This window comes from Pelodiscus sinensis, chromosome 7 (genome assembly GCF_052426305.1).
Source record: "Pelodiscus sinensis isolate ZL-2025 chromosome 7, ASM5242630v1, whole genome shotgun sequence".
In the NCBI taxonomy this organism is placed as follows: domain Eukaryota; kingdom Metazoa; phylum Chordata; order Testudines; family Trionychidae; genus Pelodiscus; species Pelodiscus sinensis.
Window position 1 is genome coordinate 50869206 of NC_143058.1, and position 21029 is coordinate 50890234.

The 21029-nt window shown below is 43.1% G+C and overlaps 1 protein-coding gene and 1 long non-coding RNA gene across 5 annotated transcripts in view; both read left to right on the forward strand.

The window, feature by feature from the left end:
• Positions 1–9830, forward strand: part of PPP1R1C (protein phosphatase 1 regulatory inhibitor subunit 1C) — an 81589-nt gene extending 71759 nt beyond the window's left edge. The window contains exons 5-6 of one of the 4 annotated variants that reach the window (XM_014572862.3): positions 4843–4963; positions 9220–9830. In XM_014572862.3, coding sequence (XP_014428348.1) covers positions 4843–4949 — 107 coding nt within the window. In that variant the 3' untranslated portion in view covers positions 4950–4963; positions 9220–9830. The remainder of the gene's footprint in view (positions 1–4842; positions 4964–9219) is intronic. The other 3 variants (XM_006121696.5, XM_006121698.5, XM_006121697.5) reach the window with 3 other exon arrangements.
• A 578-nt stretch (positions 9831–10408) lies between these two features.
• LOC112545553 (uncharacterized) overlaps positions 10409–21029 on the forward strand; it is a 55385-nt gene continuing 44764 nt past the window's right edge. The window contains exon 1 of the long non-coding RNA XR_003089059.3: positions 10409–10743. This is a non-coding gene — a long non-coding RNA (uncharacterized LOC112545553). The remainder of the gene's footprint in view (positions 10744–21029) is intronic.

The following is a 21029-nucleotide window of genomic DNA, read 5'->3' on the forward strand; positions in this document are numbered from 1 at the left end:
GAGGTAAAGGAGAAGTTGCAACTCTCCATGTTCCTCTTGGCATCGCACAGCTACAAAACCTGCTCAGAGCTGAGCTTAAAGGCTCCATCTGGCCCTATGTGACATTGGACCAAGTCATTTAACCTGTATGTGCTTCAGTTTTTTTGTGTGCTTTGTTCACTGTGCTGTACAGAGAGGCCTGCCTTAATTGTAAGTTATTAGACTTCAGGGGTCATAGCAAATCTCAGCTGTACACTGTGATGGAGATATGGGGCCATTTTTAAAGCAAAGCAAAAGAAGAAAATAAATTCCACATCTTTGAAAAGCATTAATCAGTTGTAATGTTTATGCTCCATATGCCTCAAATAGATCCTTTATTTTGGGGAAAAAAACAATGGTTAAAGTGATTTTGGGGTGCCCCCACTATTGAATATCCAATGAGAGACAATTTTATAAAAACCTGGTTTTTCAGAAAGGGCTGAGTGTCTGCCCTCTGCAAATTTTGGCACTTCAGAATGTTTTATGTTGGGTACTCACATCCCCAGTTGTACAGAAAATCTTGTCCAGTGTGTTTTTAATAGCGAGGGGCCCAAACCCAAATCTTTCTAGCCAAACACTGACCTAAACATTGAGTTTGAAACAGGAACTCAGGTCTAAATATGAATTTTGCAAATAGCCACTATATTTTTAATGTGCCACAGCATAAGCTGAACATGTTTGAGGTTGGTGGTTGAGATGGACGCAGGGCACACAATGTTATATCAGGCTCACACCATTACATAAGTTCCAGAATTTTTCTCCAAATTTTAGAGCAGCTGTAATTACAGTAACATTTGGTTATTTCACATCTTGTGATACTGACTAATCTTCTAAACTGGTGCATTGGTTAGGTGGATAAAAGCAAGCGGTTGATTAACCGTCACAGATTTTATGATGTGACCATGAAAATGTCAGAAAGTTGCTTCATTTGTGCTTGTAATTTATCAGGAATTATGCTTTGAGGCAGTGTTTTAATGTAAAATGCATTTACCAGTTCAAAGTGTATTAGTGCATGTTTGCTGAAAATGGTTTGGCATTCAGGCTTTTTTCCTCAGTGTTAATTGGATTAAATTATCTGCAGTGAAATCTGAGCCTTTTGATAAAACACTAATCTTACCCCGATGGGGTAAAGAAATCATGGCAAGAAAAAGGGATTCCCAAAGTAAAATAAAAAAGCAATGCTCATGCAGTCTTTGTTTTAATGTGGGCTAGAGAATGAATTTGAGCAAAATAATTTTAAAGCAGCTTAAAGGCACCAACTGATTGTTGGGTAGGGGAAGCAGGAAAGAAGGGGCAACGGAAATCCGAATGGCATTATGAGTGGAACTGAGAAACAGTGCTGTAGGACTGACGGTAGAAGAGCAAAACCACCTACAAGCAGTGCGGTTTCACAGCAGAATTTAAAACCTGAGCACTGGGACTGCAGAGCAGCAAACGAACAGAGCAAATGTAATGGAGCAAGACAAGTGCGAACAGAGTGACCTTAGGGTAGAGCTAGTAGAAGCAGAACAGAACATTCTCTGAGCAAGCAACCTCGGGGCAAAGTGTCGGCAAAGCGTGAGAGGGTGAAGCAAACTAAGAAGTGGCTCAGGGCAGAGCATACTGTGAAAACAAAATAACCTTAGCCAGAATGTAAACCGAACTGATTGAGGGCATGATTGTAATGATGCACACAGATTATTTGCAGGCTGAAAAAAAACAGATATTTAAGACCAAGGGAGACTCATTTGTGGATTAGCATTGAGACCTATCCTTTACTAGTATAAATTATTTAATATTAATTATTATTATTTCATTATTTATTATTAATAATAAATCTATAACAGTATATGTTCAGCTTAGTGCTGTCACATGTACAAAGGAACATCTGCTCCCTGGAATTTTGGTATTACATTAATATTCATTATTTTGGCGTGCTATTTCAGGGTCTGTATTTGTGGTTTGATCTCGGTGCACTATTGTATTAATGGATACAGATTAAACCCTGAACAGCACCTGATTTGGTGGTACTTTCTTGCTATTAAGAAAAGACAGTGGGTATGGCATACATTGCTAATGTAACATGCATCAGGAGAAGAATGAACGAGGATAAGAAGAGTTTAATTTTGTCTTTCCAGTTTGTTTCTACTTCATTAGTATGATGCAGTATCATGGAATGACTTTTTCGTCAAGAGTGAAGTTTATTCTTTAGGGTGTAATTACAAAGTGGGAGGTATGCTATGGAGTGAGCATTGCACACTGAACTTTTTGTTTCTTAAGTAACTCGGTGCTTTTCATTCAAGGAAACAATTGGTGCTAATTTCTGATTTCCCCAACTCACTGTATTGCACAATAAGAACCAGAATATTGCACTGCAGTTTTCCTTGATGAAAGAAAGCCCCAATGGGTCACATGCCTACACAATAAAACAACCCAGAGTGCAGTGATGCTTAGATAACAAAACTCCCGATAACACTGAACCATATTTAATAAACACCTGCTTCGTTCTCCCATGCTCCAAGTTATACTCTTCCCTGGGTGTGTTTTCTTGCTGCAACACAGAAAATACCAGTGCCCAGCTGCTAACTAGCTCACTGCTAGCTTTACAATATTCTGACGCTGGGCAGTCAGTAAGCAGGCTGAAGTCCTATTGATGTCAGTACTGTATTAACTTACATGAATCAGCCAGATATTATTGGGGAAGGTTATGGTGGTGCAAAAATCCCAAAATATTTAGAAATAACTTGAAAGAAACAGTCACTTAATGGGGACTTTTTGCTTTCATGTTGTGTATTCTTCAAAGTTAAGGCTTTTGTTGTTGTTCTTCAGCCTTGACGAAGGTTATCTGACTTCCTTACTGTCTTAGGCTTCTAAAGCACCATGTGATGGAGCCTCTTAAGGCACCAGGACAAAATATGAGCTTTTCACTTAATCTACAGTGAACAACTATGACTGCAAATAATGCAGGAAGTCACAGAGCTGTGCCTACACTAGGCCTCCAACATTTCACGCTGTTCCCTGGAGCAGAAGCAATGGTACAAAATGTTCTGACAAGGCCAAAGAGATAATTTGAGGGACAGTGATGAAGAGGCCTTTACAAAGCTTCTCCAAATACACTTTCTAGTTGTGTGGTTTGAAATAACTGACTCAGCCCAGTGATAAAAAGATAATAAAATAATAGCCTTTCCATTGAGAGAAATAATGCACTTTAAGTTTTCTGAACTAGTTGGGCCAATCTCTGAGTTGTACTCATACTTGTACCTAGTACTCTTTGATTTTGAATAATCCATCAGGATAAATGGTATTAGGTAGATTTGTAACTTTAGATACAATCACAGTCTGATCACAACTGAGTCCATAGCGGAGTTACTAGTCTTGTGTTCTCACTTTTGTCCATAGCTGCTATTGTTTCTTCTTAAAAATAATCCAAAAAATTTGCTATTCTGGTTCCTAGGAATTCCTTACCTTTTTTTCTTAGTGTTCAGGGCACAGCAAATGTGTAAAATGTAGCTTCTCTAGAGGGAAACAACAGGGGGTGAATGTGTGGATCTGTAACAGTGTTTTGAGTTGGATGGTCAGAAACCTACATTTGTGGGAAATTAGAACATAAACATTTCTCTTCTTTAAAGACATTTTTAAAGCACTAGTCCCTGTCATACAAGGGTACCCAAACCATTTTTTTAACTTCTCACAGTTATGCAGTTTTATGTGTGTGGTTTAAAACATACTAAATAAAGCAGAAATACATTGAAATAGCTGGATAAATTGTGGACACTTTTAGAAATGCTGTGATGCTGCTAAGCCAGTGAAGAGGCCCAAAATTTGCCTGCTTGATTTAAATCTGACTGTTTGCTAATGATTTGGATGATGTGATTCTGGATAGCAATAGGAATGATGGAAACAAGCATGGAACACTGATTAACAATAATAGAGGCAGGACTGTAGCACTGTCTATGAAGGCCCCTTACAAGATGCTGTTTTAGCTTGTTAATACATTTGCCAAACTTTAACTTTTGGGGCTAAATTTTATCATATCCAATATGTGCCTCAAGGTGATCATTTTGGAAAAGTTTCAACCAAAAATGTCCAGCTGTTTCTGAGAATGATGTTTGGGGAAAATACATTGTTTCGCAATGCTAAAAAAATTGGTGGTCTTCTGTTTGGGCAGCTGTTTGAATACATGTATTGGAGGAGGGGCTTGGAATTTGGCCAGGGGGTGATCCTTGTGCCAGGGATATGCCTTTTGTTTTTCCTGTGAGAGCACACTTGTCAATTTATAACTCCATTGAAAATATTAGCTACTAAACTGTAAAACATCTCTGAGCATGTGCAAAAAGATTTTTTAAAGATTCCACACTCACTGGGCATGTATTATTGCCCCATGGTTCCTATGTATTATAAAAGAAGGTTCTGGTGAATATAAGACTGGTGTGGGGCAAGAGAGAAACTGTGGTGGGAAATTAGTGGCAGGAGGGGAGGAAAGGAAACCAGGAAGGGAGGCTGGGCCTAGGGGACTGGGAGCAAAGGAAAGATTGGAACTGCCTGGACATGGAGACTGGGACAGGGGAAAGTGTTTAAAAAAAGAACAGGTTACCCAGAGGCGGATGGAGTAGAAGGGCACTTTCATTGCAGATACTCATTCCATCCTGAACCTCCCCCACCTTGGGAGCTGAGTGAGCAACAAATTAACCACAGGTGCATCTTTTTATCTTAGTTAGTATGTAAATAAACTTATCAATTATATCACTCTTTAAACCCTAATTTAGTAATGTGAGCATCCATATAATGCATAATCATAACCATGTGATAAATATAATTATACCTGCCCCTGTTTACTATTTACAGCTTTTTTAGTTGATGCAAGCAGTTCTCACATCACAAAACTCCCTAAATCAGCAACTTACAAGGGAGAAAGGAGATGTGACCCTGACTGTAGACTTCAGAGCAAATGAGAACGGATAATGGGGTAAGGAAGATGGCATTGTTAACACATAGAGCATTCAATAAACATTGCATCTATCCTGAGCAAGCAGGAAAGGAGGAATCAAAACAAGTCTATAAATCAATAGAAGCAGTGTCTACCTGGGCTATGCCCCATTGCCATGGTTGCAACTACCAAGACCCCTTATTTAACCCTTACAAATCCTAACACAAAGATTGGAACTCAGATGGGGAAATTAGGATTGACTGTGCAAGGAGACTGGGATGAGAAGTCTAAGGAGTGGAGACTGGGACTAGTTAGACAAGGAGAATAGGGCTGGGTCAAGGTGTCAAGGCAGGGAAGAAGCAGGACAGGGACAAGTTGAAGTGGATGAAGCAGAAGGGACCAAACTTGGAAAAAACAGGCAGAGAACATTAGAGAACACCCCATGCCAGAATGTGCAACTGGAGTGAAGTTTTCTCAGTCTTACCCTTCCTTAGTTGAAAGAAAATATTTGTGAATTTCACTGCCAAATTGTGTGTCCCATTTGCCTGTAGTGCTGGTCCAGATAAAGGATGACAACCTATTATATCTATCAGTTCCTATATGAGCTCAAGTGACAGAGATGGATGTGGTACATCTTTTTCCAACTCTGCTGATGAACATAGGAAGTCAATTTGATACCACATGGTATTTGCTCAGGTTTTGTTAAAACATAGGCTATTACCTTAAAATACATTAAAATATGAAAAATGCAATGTCAACTACTAAAAAAAATTAGAAAATTCCAGAATCATTATTGCCTGTGAAACCTGAATATTTTACTGACGCAGGATTAAGTGCACATGGCTAATAAGTTAAGAGCCACAGGCTAGATTCTGATCTCAGGTATGCCAGTCAGATAAATAAACAAATTTACTTCCGATTTTTGCTAAAGTAAATGTGACTGACAGGTATCTGGCCCCATGTTTTTAAGATGACAAATTATCTTACCTGTTTTCCTCATACAACAAACACATTGAGTTATTGAAACTGAGTAAATGTCATGGACTGTAATTGTCTATGCATGATGCAGCACCTTCAGAAAAACAGCAACTCCCAGTATAGTAATAGACTAGAAATGGTTGGTTTCATACAGTACCAAATGGAAAGAGAATTACCATAATATTGCCTGCCATTGTAGATGGCAAGAACTGGATTTTTCATGCCTTAGGGATTACCACAATGTCAATTTCTTTTTCCAAAAGAAAAATATAATTGTTCCATTCTGATCTGATCCAATCCCTGCTCCTTTTTTAGTTTTCCTTTGAAACAAAACTTTCGTTGAAATTGCCACATTTCTGCAAAATATTTTGCTATTGACAAATCTGAATTTTCCATTGGGAAAAACATGCCATCAGAAACTTTCCAATATAGTCTATGGCTGCCCCTGGCAATACTACTAGACTTCTGTGAGCTGCCCTCTTTCACTTTTATATTGGTGGCACGTGTGACGGTGCACACCTCAGCTTTCTACATGCTATGAAAGGGGAATCAACTCCTAAGTTGAAAAAGGCAGAGCTTGTGAAAGAGCAGCCGTACTAGATTTAGGGTAAAGCGCTAGAACTAGCATTTCTGTGCCTCATATAGCAAATGGTCTCAGTATGAAGCTTTTCCACTGTGTCTCAAACATTGATCTAAGCCTCATATAGACTCAGTACCTCCCTTTAAAGTTCATGATATTCCATCAAGTTTTAGCTATGACAATAGCTAAATTTTTCGAGTCTGGGTTTTTTTCGGGGGGGAGGGGAAGGATGGAGGGAGAGGAAGTTGGATGGAGTAGGAGGAGATGCTTCTGTTTTTGGGTGTCCAGCATCAACCACTGATTTTTCAGAGAGCAGGGCCCTAACACTTTGTGAAAACTGGTCCCTTTCAGGTGTTTCCAGCTTGGCTGCCTAAAAATTGAAGAAAATCTTGTGAGCTCTTCAGAAAATCTTGACCGCTTAGGCTATATCTGCACTTACAACCATGTGTAGAGTACAGACACTGAACAGCCTGCTTACATGGGTATAATGGCATTGTAGAGGGCAGCATTGCTTAGCCAAGTAGTGTACAGCCACAACAGCACCTGTGGGTAATAACCTAGATGTCCAAGCAGTGCCTCTCACAGCTGCAGTGCTCTTGTTGACAATTTAACAGGTGGCTATCTTGTCCCTGGTAGCTCCTTTCACTGCTGTGTGACGTTACAGAGTCCAGTATGTAGCTATCCATACCCTACATGCTGCTGCAAGTGTAGACATGGCCTTATGCTTATAACCATAGGATAGCTACAAATAAGACATGGTTATTTATATTGGGATGCTGAGTTGCATTGCTTTGCTTGAGAATATAAGAACCTATTTAAGAATGAAGAAGCATTTTGACATTAGAAGGTGGCCAATGGAAGTATGCCTGATTCGTACAGAGAAACACATTTGTGCTCTTGGAGAAAGGGCTGAAGAAGTTGTGTTTTAAGCAAACATTATATTCTTTGCATTGCTGCCGATCACGTCATCTCTGATTAGTGATGAGATGCCTGTCTGCCAAGTGAGCTAGACCCAGTCAGAAACTAATCACAGTCCCAGCCTCAGAGTGACTATGCATTGTGGGTTGTGGAGTTGGTGCTTAGATCTGTTCCTGCAGGCCTTTTATGTTTGTTTTTGGAGCGGGGCCAGGGGTAATTTCAGACATGAATAATAGGCATGAAATTTGGGATCACATTTTTCATCTATGGCTAAAACAACAGAAAGGCTGGGTTTTCAAGCCAAACTTCAAAACTAAATCTCAGTGCTAAGAGGACTGTTGTCTCTTCTTATCCCAGCCCTACCTGATACACAGAGACCTAATAAACTTCAATGTTTTTACTCTGTGTGGACTCCAATCTGCAGTCCACTCAATTTATTCTCCACAAGGCAAGGCAAGGCAAATGCATCATTACACACACACACACACACACACACACACACACACACACACACACACCTACCTATCTTTGCTCCTATAGTATCTTCTGTTTGTTCAAGCCTGAGCTGTTTCAGAAACTTCTGACTAGTTGTAGCAGCTGCCTGCTGCTTCTAAAATTCTTCCTAAGAAGTCAGTGAAGCAGGCAAGTGAGCTGGTAAATGAAGGATGGCCTGGAGGTTTGATGGGTGGCTTAATAAGTTCACTCTCAGGCAGCTACTGGTGTTGGCTAGATGCTGAATACTGCAAAACTAGAGATAACACTATAATATAATAACTAGTGGTAGGGGAAAAAGAAGGAAAAACTGCACATTGTGTGCACTTCTCACTTTTAGCATGGTGCTTTAATTCTTTGAGCTGAGATCTCCTAGTGTCAAACCTTTCTAGCACAGAGGTACCCATAGATACAAGGAAGAGCCAGGGGCCAGTACATTAACATTTTTGGAGGGTGTGTGTGAGCCTACCAAGTGTCCTAGGGTCAACCAGCTTCTTGTTGTTTTGTGGCTAAGCAGAATGCTGCCTACTTTATGTTTGCCTTTGTATTCACCCTCATAGTATTTTAACTGGGCATCGTGCACTGTGCTTATAGTGTAGAAGTACTCAATGATTATTTAGGACGAAAGGTGCTATTTAAAAGACATGACATTGATCTGAATGTGATTTAGCCAGTTAGTTATTTGTTTCCCAAAGCATGCTTTGGGTTGTATTCATATATGAATAATGATAAAGCACATTGCTAGGACCATAGCACACCAACAGCCCATTGCAAAACTCCTGTTGACATGCCTGGAAGGAAGACATTTGTATTAATGGCAAGTTGCAGTTCCCAATGTAGTTAAGTTCTACTTTTATGGATGCCGCAAGGGATGAGTAACCTGTAAAAATCATCCAGTTGATTTACACATAATGTGAAATTGCTTAGGTGAGGGGTCAAGAACAGGTGAGTCCAAGCAGTCAAGGATTTGGGCCAGGAGTCTGCACTGCATCTATTCTCCAAGAGACACATTTCAGGGCTCACAACTGAACAGAAGTTGTAAATTCTTCTTGGCCAAGAACCCACAGACATCTGCCATTATTTTAGCTTTTCAGAGGCTTAACTTGATTGAGTGGGACATTGTTATTCCGATCCAAGAGTGCTGTCAGGAATCCTGGAATGGAAAGACATACCGTTGGTGTAACGTGCATGAACTGAAAGGCTATGAAAGGCAGCACCGATGAGGTCACTTATAAAAACTTTCCATTGTTTTGTGGCTTTTTTCTTTCTTTAGGGCAGCAGTTAGTCCAATTGAATGTGACTTTAAATACGATCTTTATATTTGCAGGGGTTAAGCATCTGAAAAGTCAGAATGACTCAGCATTCCCAGAGGAAGAAGAGGGTGTCAATGAAAGAGAAGAAGAATGGGACCATTAATTAGCATCGGGCTTGTGTAAGGCTATTGTGAATAACTGAACTGCTAAATTTTCCATACTAAACATGGAATTCCTTTGCTTGTGTTTCTGAAACATTCTTCATCTCACCACTCAACGCACACATAGCAGGATGCTTTTTGGGGAGCATTCCTTGACTGGATTTTATAGCACTCTGCAAACATGTCCTGTGATACTTGTAATGGAAGAGAAACATTTATTTTAGTCACTTCCTTTCCTTTTTTATGACTTAGAAATGTAATTTGCAAACGTTAGTGGTCTAACTTCAGTACTGCCAGAGCTTAATTACCGAATGTGAGCTGTACTTCAAGACTTATTGTAAATAGTACCAATTTAAAAGCTACAAATAAATACTAAATTCATTTAGACAAGATTTTATGTTGTGCATTGTTTCTGTTGACTGTGAAGAGAAATTTTTAGATAAGGTGGGTCTATAGACCCAGGGCAGCTTTTATCATACCAGGGTTACACATAGTAACATACTTCAAACCTAAGACAAACCAGAGATGCCTGCTTAATTCTGCACTTCATTAGTTTTTGTTGCATTCAGTGCATGTACTGCTTATAATGGTTCACTGCTTCTTGCTTTCCATAAAGGTATGTATCTGATGCTGCTCAGTCATTGTAACATATTAGCTAGTTTATCCTTTTTACTACTGAACACAATCACATAAGGACATTAGGAAAAAACTTTGATTCGGAGCACACTGGCTGCCTAAAATATTGGTAATAGGCTCCAGAACCTTTCATCTCTAAAATGGTTCAATTTTGGCCTGGTTCAATAGTGCAGTTCCCATTTCACAGCCCATGTTAAGTTCTGTGAGTGCTGAAAGCTTAAGAAGAAGCAGACAATGAGCTGGGGTGGACAACCATACCTCTTTAAAGTTGAATTCCCTAGTTTTAATACTCCATCTCTAAACAGAGGGCAACCAGTCACAATCTATAGAATTGTGTTAGCTGAGGTTGGCCTCTGTATAAAGATTCATTTTGAATGTATCCATTCAACCCGTTGAGTCCCCACTGATGAGACAAGCTACTGAAAATAAGAGATGACGGATAAGAAAATACAGAGTCTTTTGTAACTGCCTTGCGTGCTCATTTGGCTCACATTTAAGCTGACACTGTTCAGAAAAGACTTACCAGTTACACAATCTGTAACAAGTGTTGCTTTATGTTTGCCAGCCATATCTTTCTCTACATTTGTATATGAGTTCTTTATCACAGCTCCAGTCACAGACATTCAAAGTGATATTTATGGCTATAATTTAATGAAAAGCTGACTAATAGAAGAAACCTTCAGTTATGCTGTAGACTCAGTACTGAACTGAGGTGTCTTTCTAATGCAAAAGGGGAAGCCTCCCTTCATAAAATACGGGAAAGGAAAAAAAGTTGAGGCAGAAGCTTGGAACCAAGAAAAGGTGAGTTCATTTTCTGTGAGACCCTGCGTGACTCACTTAAATTCAGTGCCCTACTTTGCCATCTGTGAAATGGAATTAATATTACTTTCTTTCTCTCACTGCTTATTTATCTTGTTGCTTTAGATGTTTAAGCTTGTATGGACTGGCTCTCACTGCACATATACCGCATGTAGAATTAGGTGTGCTGGAACAATGTTTATAGTGGTGGAAGCTGAGTGCCATTGAAATAATCTGCAAGCTCTGTATGTGACAGAAACCACTTGGGTACTGCTGCACCCCTTTCTCCCAATTATTCCTAGATCTAGAACAATGGGGGGAGGCAGTGTCAACTCTGTATCTAGGTGCATCTGTAATACAGATCATTAATAACATCATGAAGCATTTTGGAAATACATTCCAGCATAAGGGCACATTAGGATGCTAAATTTACCTGAGAAATACAGAACCATGCTTCTGTAACACAAATGGAGTATGTCTACACTGCCACCCTAGTTTGAACTAGGGTGGCTAATGTAGGCATTTGAAGTTGCAAATGAATCCCGGGATTTAAATATCCTGGGCTGCATTTGCATCTTGCCAGGCGCCGCCATTTTTAAATCCCCCTTAGTGCAGACTCCGTGCCCGCGGCTACACGCGGCACGGAGTAGGTAGTTCATATTAGGCTCTCTAATTCGAACTACCATTACTCCTTGTGGTACAAGGTGTACCGGTAGTTCGAATTAGAGAGCCTAATTTGAACTACCTACTCCGTGCCGCGTGTAGCCGTGGGCACGGAGTCTGCACTAAGGGGGATTTAAAAATGGCGGGGCTCGGCAAGATGGAAATGATGCCTGGGATATTTAAATCCTGGGCTTCATTTGCAACTTCGAATGCCTACATTAGCCACCCTAGTTCGAATTAAGGTGGCAGTGTAGACATACCCTTACATACATAAGACTTAATATACAGGCAGTCCCCGGGTTACGTACAAGATAGGGACTATAGGTTTGTTCTTAAGGTATGTAAGTCGGAACTGGCTCCAGATTCAGCCGCTGCTGCTGAAACTGACCATGGGCTGACTACAGGAAGCTGGAGGCAGAATTGCTCTGCCCCCAGCTTCCTGGAATCAGCCACTGATCAGTTTCAACAGCGGCTGAATCTCGAGCCTGGGACAGAACAGCTGGGCTGCCAGGTAGGTCCCTGCAGGACCAACCCGGCAGCACCCCAGCTGCTCTACCCCAGGGTCCAAAACAAAAGCCTGGACTACGGGGGAGGGGGGGTGCACTAGCTGCGCCCCCCCCAGCAGACCAGGGACACGGGGAGCAAAGCCTCAGAGGCGCGGGACCCCTCCACCTCCCTGGCTTTGCTCCAGGTGTCCCTGGTCTGCTGGAGACGGTCCCCAGCAGACCAGAGGCACCTGGAGCAAAGCCTCAGAGGCGCGGGACTCCGCCACCGCTGCAGCTTTGCTCCCGGTGTCCCTGGTCTGCTGGAGATGGTCTCCAGCAGACCTGAGGCACCGGGAGCAAAGCGGCAGTGGCGGCAGGGTGCCGTGCCTCTGAGGCTTTGCCACAGCAAAGCCTCAGAGGCACGGGACCCCTCCGCCTCCCCGGCTTTGCTCCAGGTGTCCCTAGTCTGCTGGAGACGGTCCCCAGCAGACCAGGGTCACCCGGAGCAGCTTTTCTCTCCCTGGAGGTCAAGGTGGCGGGACCGCTGCGCTCTGGGTGGTCCCGCTGCCTGTGAGCTCCGGGCCGAGAAAGCCCCGTTTGTAAGTGTGGATCCGACTTAAGTTGGATCCGCATAACTCGGGGACTGCCTGTACATGCTACACTTTTATAAACAGCTGATAAGAGCACAGCAGAAGTAGTGCAGGTGAGTATTGTCACTAAAGCTGACCACAGGCAGACAGTTCTGTGGCAACTCTCAAAGTTTCAAAACCTTTAGAACAGTGGTCCCCAACCTTTTCAGGAGCATGCTCAGCCTTAAGCTATGTCCACACCTCTTCATGGGAACCAAGGCCAGGAGTGGAGCTGAGGTTCCGGGGGTCAGATGGGGCATGGAGAGCGGTAAGTGAGTCAAGGCTAGGATTGCAACTGAAGGGACGTCTGAGGCTGGAATGGGGAATGGAGCTGGCGTGAGGATAAAGTTGCTAACTTTCTAATCACACAAAACCCAAACACCTCTGCCTCACACCTTCTGCAAGCCTCCCCCCAACTCCATCTCCCTCACTCTTCCCCACTCTCACTCACTTGCACCAGGCTAAGGCAGGGAGTTGAGGCACAGGATAGGGGGGTGAAGGCTCCAGCTGGGGAGTGCAGCTGGGAATGAGGGGGTTCAGGCTTAAGAAGGGGGATCCAGGAAGGAGTCTGGATTCAGGAGGGGATGCCAGGCGGGGGAAGGAAGTTTCTACTTCCTGAGTCAGAGCAGCATTTTTCATCCCAGATCACTCTAAATTTGAAAGAGCAAGGACTTGAATCTGGAGCACTCACATCCTGGGCCAGTAGCGTGAAAAATCAGGCAATAGCACATAGGTCTCTGTCTCATGTTCCCCAATCTTCACATTACACTTTGACAAACCAGAATGTTTTAACAAGTGTTCCAACCAGTGCTAACAGTTGCCCAATGTCTTTGCTCACACAGTGCCCTTGTCCACTCCTCACCACATGTAATTATGTCTTGATTTATCAAGTCCTCTCTCTCACCAAGTAGAGTTGCTTCCCAGTCCGATCATCATCTTAGACTACAAGGCCTATGTGGGGTGTAGGACTGCATGATCTTTGTTCTGGGGTTTTAGAGGAGTAGTTACTGCAACATATGCTGGGAACTACTAACGTTAAAATAAAAATAATCCCCTTTAGTTTCTTTTCTGTGATGTGATCAGTCAGATGAGGCTAATTCCTGGAACACTCTGGAAAGTGCTCAGTTGAGTTTCAGTATAATTGCTGGGAGGAAACCTTTCTGGAATGTATTGGAGCTGCTTCCAGGAGATACCAGATAGCAAGTAACCCAGGGGTTTTTGCTGACACTGGTGAAGCTGCAAGCAGAGGAACACTAGAAAATAAACACAACTGAAGTGCAAGGCAGCATGTTTAAGCATTTTAACATTTTGCTGGTGGCAAGTTCAGGGTTGGTTGCTTCTTTAGCCTCTACCAATGGTAGCTATGAAGCTTTTTTTCTTTGAGTGGGACAGATTTGCTTTATGCCTCTCTCAAAACTGGACTGACAGACAATGTTAATGTCCAATTTATTAGTTGTGAAACCCTTGCTGACCAGGGCAACACATTCTCTTTCAGTATGCAGAACAGGGCAGCAAGTTCTCTCACAGGCAGAGACTGTTAAGGAAGAGAGGAATTTGTATGAGGTGAGTAGCCCAGAGGCTAAATTGTGAGGAGAAAGACAGGAGCAACTTGGGTGAAGCTGCACAGTAGGATATGATCTTTGGCTACATACCATGCTTTCTGGTATGTATGTTGCTGGGCAAAGCCCTGATTGGTCCACCCATCTCTAAACATTGCAACTGTGATTTATCATTTTCAAAAGTCTTTACTGAACCAGCAACAGGCTGGCTTCTCCTGTGATAGGTCACATCTTGCCAGTGGTTGTCACACAAAAATCCCCACAAACATCACTGGCAGCTGGGACAGACCCAGTGAAAGAGCCACACACAGGTTTTCAGCTATGGATCAGGGCAAATTAGGAAAGTTAAGCCAAGCCCAGTCATTCTGTGTCCTCCCTTATGCCACATAGCCTATGTAGACTCATAGACTCATAGACTTTAAGGTCAGAAGGGACCATTATGATCATCTAGTCTGACCCCCTGCACAGTGCAGGCCACAGAATCTCGCCCACCCCTCTTAGAATAATCCTCTCACCTATGTCTCAGATATTGAAGCCTTCAAATACTTTGAAGGCCCCAACATGCAGAGAGTCCTTCAGCTGTGATCTGTGCCCAATGCTACAGAGGAAGGCGAAAAACCTCCAGGGCCTCTGCCAATCTACCCTGGAGGAAAATTCCTTCCTGACCCCAAATATGGCGATCAGCTAAACCCTGAGCATGGGGGCAAGACTCACCAGCCAGACACCCAGAAAGTTCCCTATAGCAACTCCTATCATCCCTCCATTGACCTATTTCCAACTGGTAATGAATGGTCAATTAGTTACCAAGATCATGTTATTTCATCCAACCATCCCCTTATCATAGAATCAGAACTGGAAGAGACCTCAGAAGGTCGTCAAGTCCAGCCCTCCGCTCTAGGCAGGACCAATCCCATCTAAATCAACCCGGCCAGGGCTTTGTCAAGCCGAGACTTAAACACCTCTAGGGATGGAGACTCCACTACTTCCCTAGGTAACCCATTCCAATGCTTCACTACCCTCCTAGTAAAATAGTTTTTCCTAATATCCAATCTGGACCTCTCCCACCACAACTTGAGACCATTGCTCCTTGTTCTGCCATCTGTCACTACTGAGAACAGCCTCTCTCCATCCTCTTTGGAACCTCCCTTCAGGAAGTTGAAGGCTGCTATCAAGTCCCCCCTCACTCTTCGCTTCTGCAGACTAAACAGACCCAAGTCCCTCAGCCTCTCCTCGTAGGTCATATGCTCCAGACCCCTAATCATTTTGGTTGCCCTCCGCTGGACCCTCTCCAATGCGTCCGCATCCTTTTTGTAGAGATCAAACCCTAGAAAAAGAAATCATAGAGCAGCTAATCAAGAGTCAAAGTGGGAAACATCACTGTAAGCTGAGGTGACACTTGTGAGGAAAAAGACCGGTGTGGGAGATGGGTGCAGAGCTTCAGCTATTATAAACAGATTCATCTTCATTGGCTTCAGTGGGCCTATAGCAGTTTAGCGCCAGTGCCCTGCTTTTAGTGCTGAACATTTTAAAAAAACTGGGCAATTTTACCACCATTAATGCCACTTTGTAACACTGCATTTTGCAGTAACATTACAAATAATTAAACATCATGCTTCAAAGCATAGAATGGTCCACTTTAGGGCATCATCCTGCCACACAGACACACACCATGTCCAGAATTATACACAGGGCTGGACACAGAGATTTTTTTTTTAATTCTTCTGATGTATCAGATGTTGGAGACAGGACACAGGCATGGTTGGACCAAGGAATAAATGTGGGAGGACATAGAAGGTCATTTCTTCCTATGGCCTTGAAAATATTAATCATTATTCTAAGCACTCGTTATTCTTAGTATAGTCTTTTTCATCTGAGAAGCTCCCCGACAGCAGTCTCTGATTTCATTGCAGAGGAAAGCCCGATGCTGCAGCCTACTGGCACAGATGATACTACAGAAAAATACATGTACAGCAGACTGTCCAGACGGATCAGGGCTCAAAGAGCAACAGGTGCCAACTCCGTCTTCTGCATGCATACTCCAGACTGAGGTGGTAATATCAAGCAGATATTTTATTGTAGAAGCGGGGTGAGAGACAGTGTTAGTCTGGTCATAAAAATGTCTGAAGGGCCTATTTTCATCTATTGTCAGAGTATAGTTTGAAAGTTTGATTAAGTGGCTGAAGCCAGTGAAGACGGAAAGGAGCATCTGTTTCATAGTGAACATGAAAAGCATGAATTAAACAAAATCCATGGCTTTACACAGGGGTGGGGAACCTTTTTGGGGTCAGGGATCACCTACCCACAGAAAAAACAGTAAGGGGCTGCTCACAAGTGAGAAGCAAAAAAACAAAACAAAAACTAACCCCACACAACCCTCATTGACATGGCTCCCAACTGCCCACATTTCCCTTGCACACCAGAGCATAGTGGGGGGCCGAGGCTAGTAGATTGTGTGTGCTCCAGCCCTGTGGTGGGGTAGCAGGAGAGGTTGGAGCACTGGCATAGGCTTCTCAATGGTGGGGAGGGGGAGCCCTGAGCCTCAGGGGCTGGATCCAAGAAGCCAGGGGCCACAGCCAGCCCCTGGGCCTTAGGTTCCCCACCCTGCTTTCCACAATGAGTGGATGAGTGAGTGGAAGGGGGACTGAGTAAACAGCTGCGCAAAGTATGAGGGTCTTAAGTGACCAGTACACCAGACAGCAAAGAGTCAGGTAGAGAATTTGTTGTGGCATGTCCCCCACCAAAGAATACCTTCCTTCCAACCGCTAACATTCATCCTTGGAGCTCCTTATAGGCTTTGGATGAGCTAGAACTTTTGCTGCCCCCAGTGCCCCTCTCATTGTTGAGCCTGCTGCTGTGTAAAGTTGGAAGCCTGAATTTGCTCATCTGTATTTAGACAGAAAGCAAAAAGAAAATAAACCGATTTCCTTTCCATACATTCCTGTATCCCTGAACTGATTCATTCACAATACAGCTTACAGGCTTTGCTATTGTTACATTATCCAGTCCAGATCCCTAGTTATGTAAGGTTTATTAATCTATAACACTCCCTCTCCCCTCCGCACTTTAGAGAGAGATTTACTGAGGCAAACAAATTCTTTAGGAAAATTCCACTACTTGGATTACAGCCTGGTATGTGCTGGTTATTCTCCAGGTACAAAACCAGATACTATTTTAAATATAGCTAAAGCCTAAAGATGTGTACAATAAAGGCCAAGGCCTAGAGTTCTTTTTAAGACATAATTCCCACTGAAGGCAATGAAACTTAGCTTGAGAAAAGATTTGGCCCCAGATGTACTTTCTCTTAGGAAAACCAGACTTACAATGTAAGCTGTGATGGAACACTTTCTGCAGTGCTGTTATCAATGTATGCATTCCAGTGGAAGGCTATTCTCTAGCAATATCCTATTTGCCCTATACCAAGTGCTAGAGAAAATCCAAAGGAAGTTTAAAGAGGCACACCCCTACCCACCATCTTTCCACAATATTTTATGTCAATATTAGCCTCTATTACTGTAAGTGAAAATATTCTTGATTTCACTAGCACACCACAGAAGAGCATCACTAATTTGTTGGGGACCAGCTACACTGGGCCAATCGCCCATTTCACTAGCCATGGTATGTATTTGATGAGTCCAGGAGCAATGAGCTGGAAGAAAAGGGGATCCCATGCAGGCGTGACTGGCACTGTGTAGTAGCCTTTCTCCCTCCTGCTGGCTGGTAGCATGCACACATGTGAGCTGGAGAGAATGCTACATCTTATTTCCTTCCCCCTTCTTCTCAGGCAAAAGGTGGCTCTTTCATACAGCATCCAGATATTGGAGCTTGTTCCGCTCCCTTCTGGTGCCATTGGACAGTAAGGAGTCCTGATGGGCCAACTGATTCAGGGTATGTCTACACAGCTGTTTTTTCCAACAAAACCTGAGTTACGTCAACACTGCAATCACGTTCTTCCAAAAGTAAATCTAGAGGGGTTTTTCCGGCGTTGGGAATCGTCTTTCTACGAAGAAGAAGCCTTTTTCTAAAACAGCTCTTTCAGAAAAAGGCGTGTGTGGAAGGGGAAGAGGGAGTTCATTCAAAAGAAGAGGAAAGAGGAAAAAGCACAGGAACCCTAGTGGCACGGGCTAGGAAGTTCGAACTAAAGCCCCTAACTACCGTTACTCTTCCTGCAAGGAGGAGTTCGAACTACTGGGCATTTAAAAATGGCGGCGCCCGGGAACATGCAAACAAAGCCCAGGATATTTTAATCCCAGGCTTCATTTGCAAGTTCGAATGACTACATTAGCCACCCTAGTTCGGACTAGGGTGGCTAGTGTAGACATACCCTTAGGCATCCCACAACAAAACAGCTGTTGAGCATGTGGAGTGAGGAAGTGTCATTTCCATTTTCCAAAAAACTGTGTTCTTAGTGCACGTTTGTCCCCCTAGAACAGGCTTGGGCAAAATTCAGCCTGCCAAGCCATGGGATCTACCCCACAGATGCTATAGAGAGCCCAAGGGCAGGCTTCCTGCTTGCCTCACCCCACCCACATGCCGCTCGGAAATGCCACTGTGGTGAGGTTTTTATTTAAAAACTGTGAGTCTGGAGGGGAGGGAGGAAGTTTTAGGAGCTGCTCCTGCCCCCAGCTCAATGCCATTGGCTAGCCAGAAACTGGCCAATGGGAACTTCCTGTTTCTATAACAGGCAGCCAAGAAGCACAAGGAGCTCCAGAGCACTTGGCTGCAGCCTGTGTGGTGGCAGGGTAGCAGTGTTCCCTCTAAGCTATGTGGCAGCACAACTTCTTCACAGGTGATTAATCAGCCCTGCCCAGTCATATGCTCAGTGCTCTGTGCATGGAGCTGACTGACTGGGTGGGGCTGATTAAGCAGCTGTGCTGCTGGGCAGCTTAGACGGAACACTGGCTGGCAGGGAGGGGGTTTCGGGAATGGGCTGCTGGCTGGTAGGTCTCCTAGCCCCTCCTTTCCCCAATCCTCTGCTCCCTACTCCACATACCCAAGTCCTCTGTCCCCTCCTGCACCCAGATTCCCCCCTGATCTGATCCCCCCAATCCACTGCCCCAGATCACATTCCCCTCTTACTCTAGCTCACAACACAAATTCCTGCACTACCTCCTGTACCCCAATTCCCTGCCATAGGTCACAATCCAACCCCCTTCACACCAGTCCAGTGTCCCAGGTCACAACTCCCTCCTTCTCACAAAATCCCTCTCTTACCCCAACCTCCCTTCTGCACCCAACCTCCATCCCAACCCCCCCGCACCTCGTCCATTAATATCATGGAAGAGTGTGGCCCTCAACCCCTTTCCAAATTCTTTGATTGCCCCCCCCCCCCACTGACTCTTAGTGATAAACTAGAAATATGACCACAGTGAAAATTTCAAAATGGTGCTTTTCCATGGTCTAATTACTTAGACAGGGTTAGTATATATGTATAAACATACATGCAAATAGCCCCTGCAACTGTCAGAAGTATGAATTATAGCAGTGCTAACAAAATAATTATTACATGTGAAGAAGGCCATGGGACAATGTGAATTCTAGGGGAAAAAAATCGATTGCAGACAGCTGTATGCATCTTTAATAATGACAGAGGAACACATCAGCTTCAAATGCCAGAGACTTTCGGCCTTTTTTAAACAGACCCGCTTGCAGTTTTTAAGGCAGAGGTAGGCATGTTGGTTTCGTATTGTGTTTTCCCCTACAGCATTAATTCAGTTGATGTACTTCCCTAATCATGCTAATTATGCTGCCGTATGTTGCTCTCATCTTTTTTTCTGTCCTAATGGAACATAGGCTCCCTCTTTTGAATATGTCATTGTTTTATTACATGTATCAGTGGTTTTAACATTATCTGAGTTTTTTAATGGGTTTTTTAAACACTCAGCAGACTGAAAATTAAAAATTAACATAAGGGTCAATTATAAATATTATTTGAATTGCATCTGTGGGGTTTGGTTTTTTTTCTGTACATTTCTAATTTAGTAGAAGTATCAAGTTTATAGGAATTATTTACATCATACTCACACACACACTATCAGTCATAGAAATGTGGGACTGGAAAGGGATGTGAGAGGTTTTCTAGTTCATCTCCCAGCACTGAGGCAGGACCATTATGCCTAGGAAATCCCTAACTCATTTTTGTCCACCCTATTCTAAATAACTATTAGTTACAGTTATTCCACAATCTACATAGGTAACTTTTCTAGCATTTAAATAGCCTTATAGTTAGAAAGCTTTCCCTAATATTGTATTTCCTAAAATCTCCCTTGCTGCAAACTAAGCCAATTACTTCTGGTCCTATCTTCAGTGGACATGGAAAACTATTGATCACCACCCTCTTTGTACAGCCTCTAACATACTGACAATGACTATCAAGTCTCCCATCAGTCATTTTTCTCGACAAGAACTATGCCAGAAAATAAACAAAGAAATGAAATGTATTTATTAGGACCAAATCTCTCTCTCTCTCTCTAATACCAACCTCAGTTTAACTCCCCATGTTTCTGCTCTAACAAATGCTACCTTATAAAAGCTAAAGTGCTCAGATAGTGATACTGTAATACAGATACATGTTGCATGATATTAAAATACCCAAAATGCAGATATTTTCTAGTTTAATAAAATTGAAAACTGCAGTAACTCACTAATATCCGAAGATGATAAAGCTCACTTGAAAAGCTCAAAAATGGGCAATAAGCGGTCTGCAAGTTGGTCTCAATTCACCAGCATTAGCTGCTGGTGGGCCACTGGGTGCTTTATTTACCTGCACATCTGCACAGCTCCTATGGGCCATGAATTGCAACACAGCTTCCTGCAGCTCCCATTGGCCAAGAGCAGCAATCCACAGCCAACAGGAGCTGCAAGTGGCCATACTTCCGGATGCTCAGGAAAATAAAGCATCTGGGAAACCACCATGGGCTAACCCTGGTGAACAATGTCCGTCCCATGGGCCACTT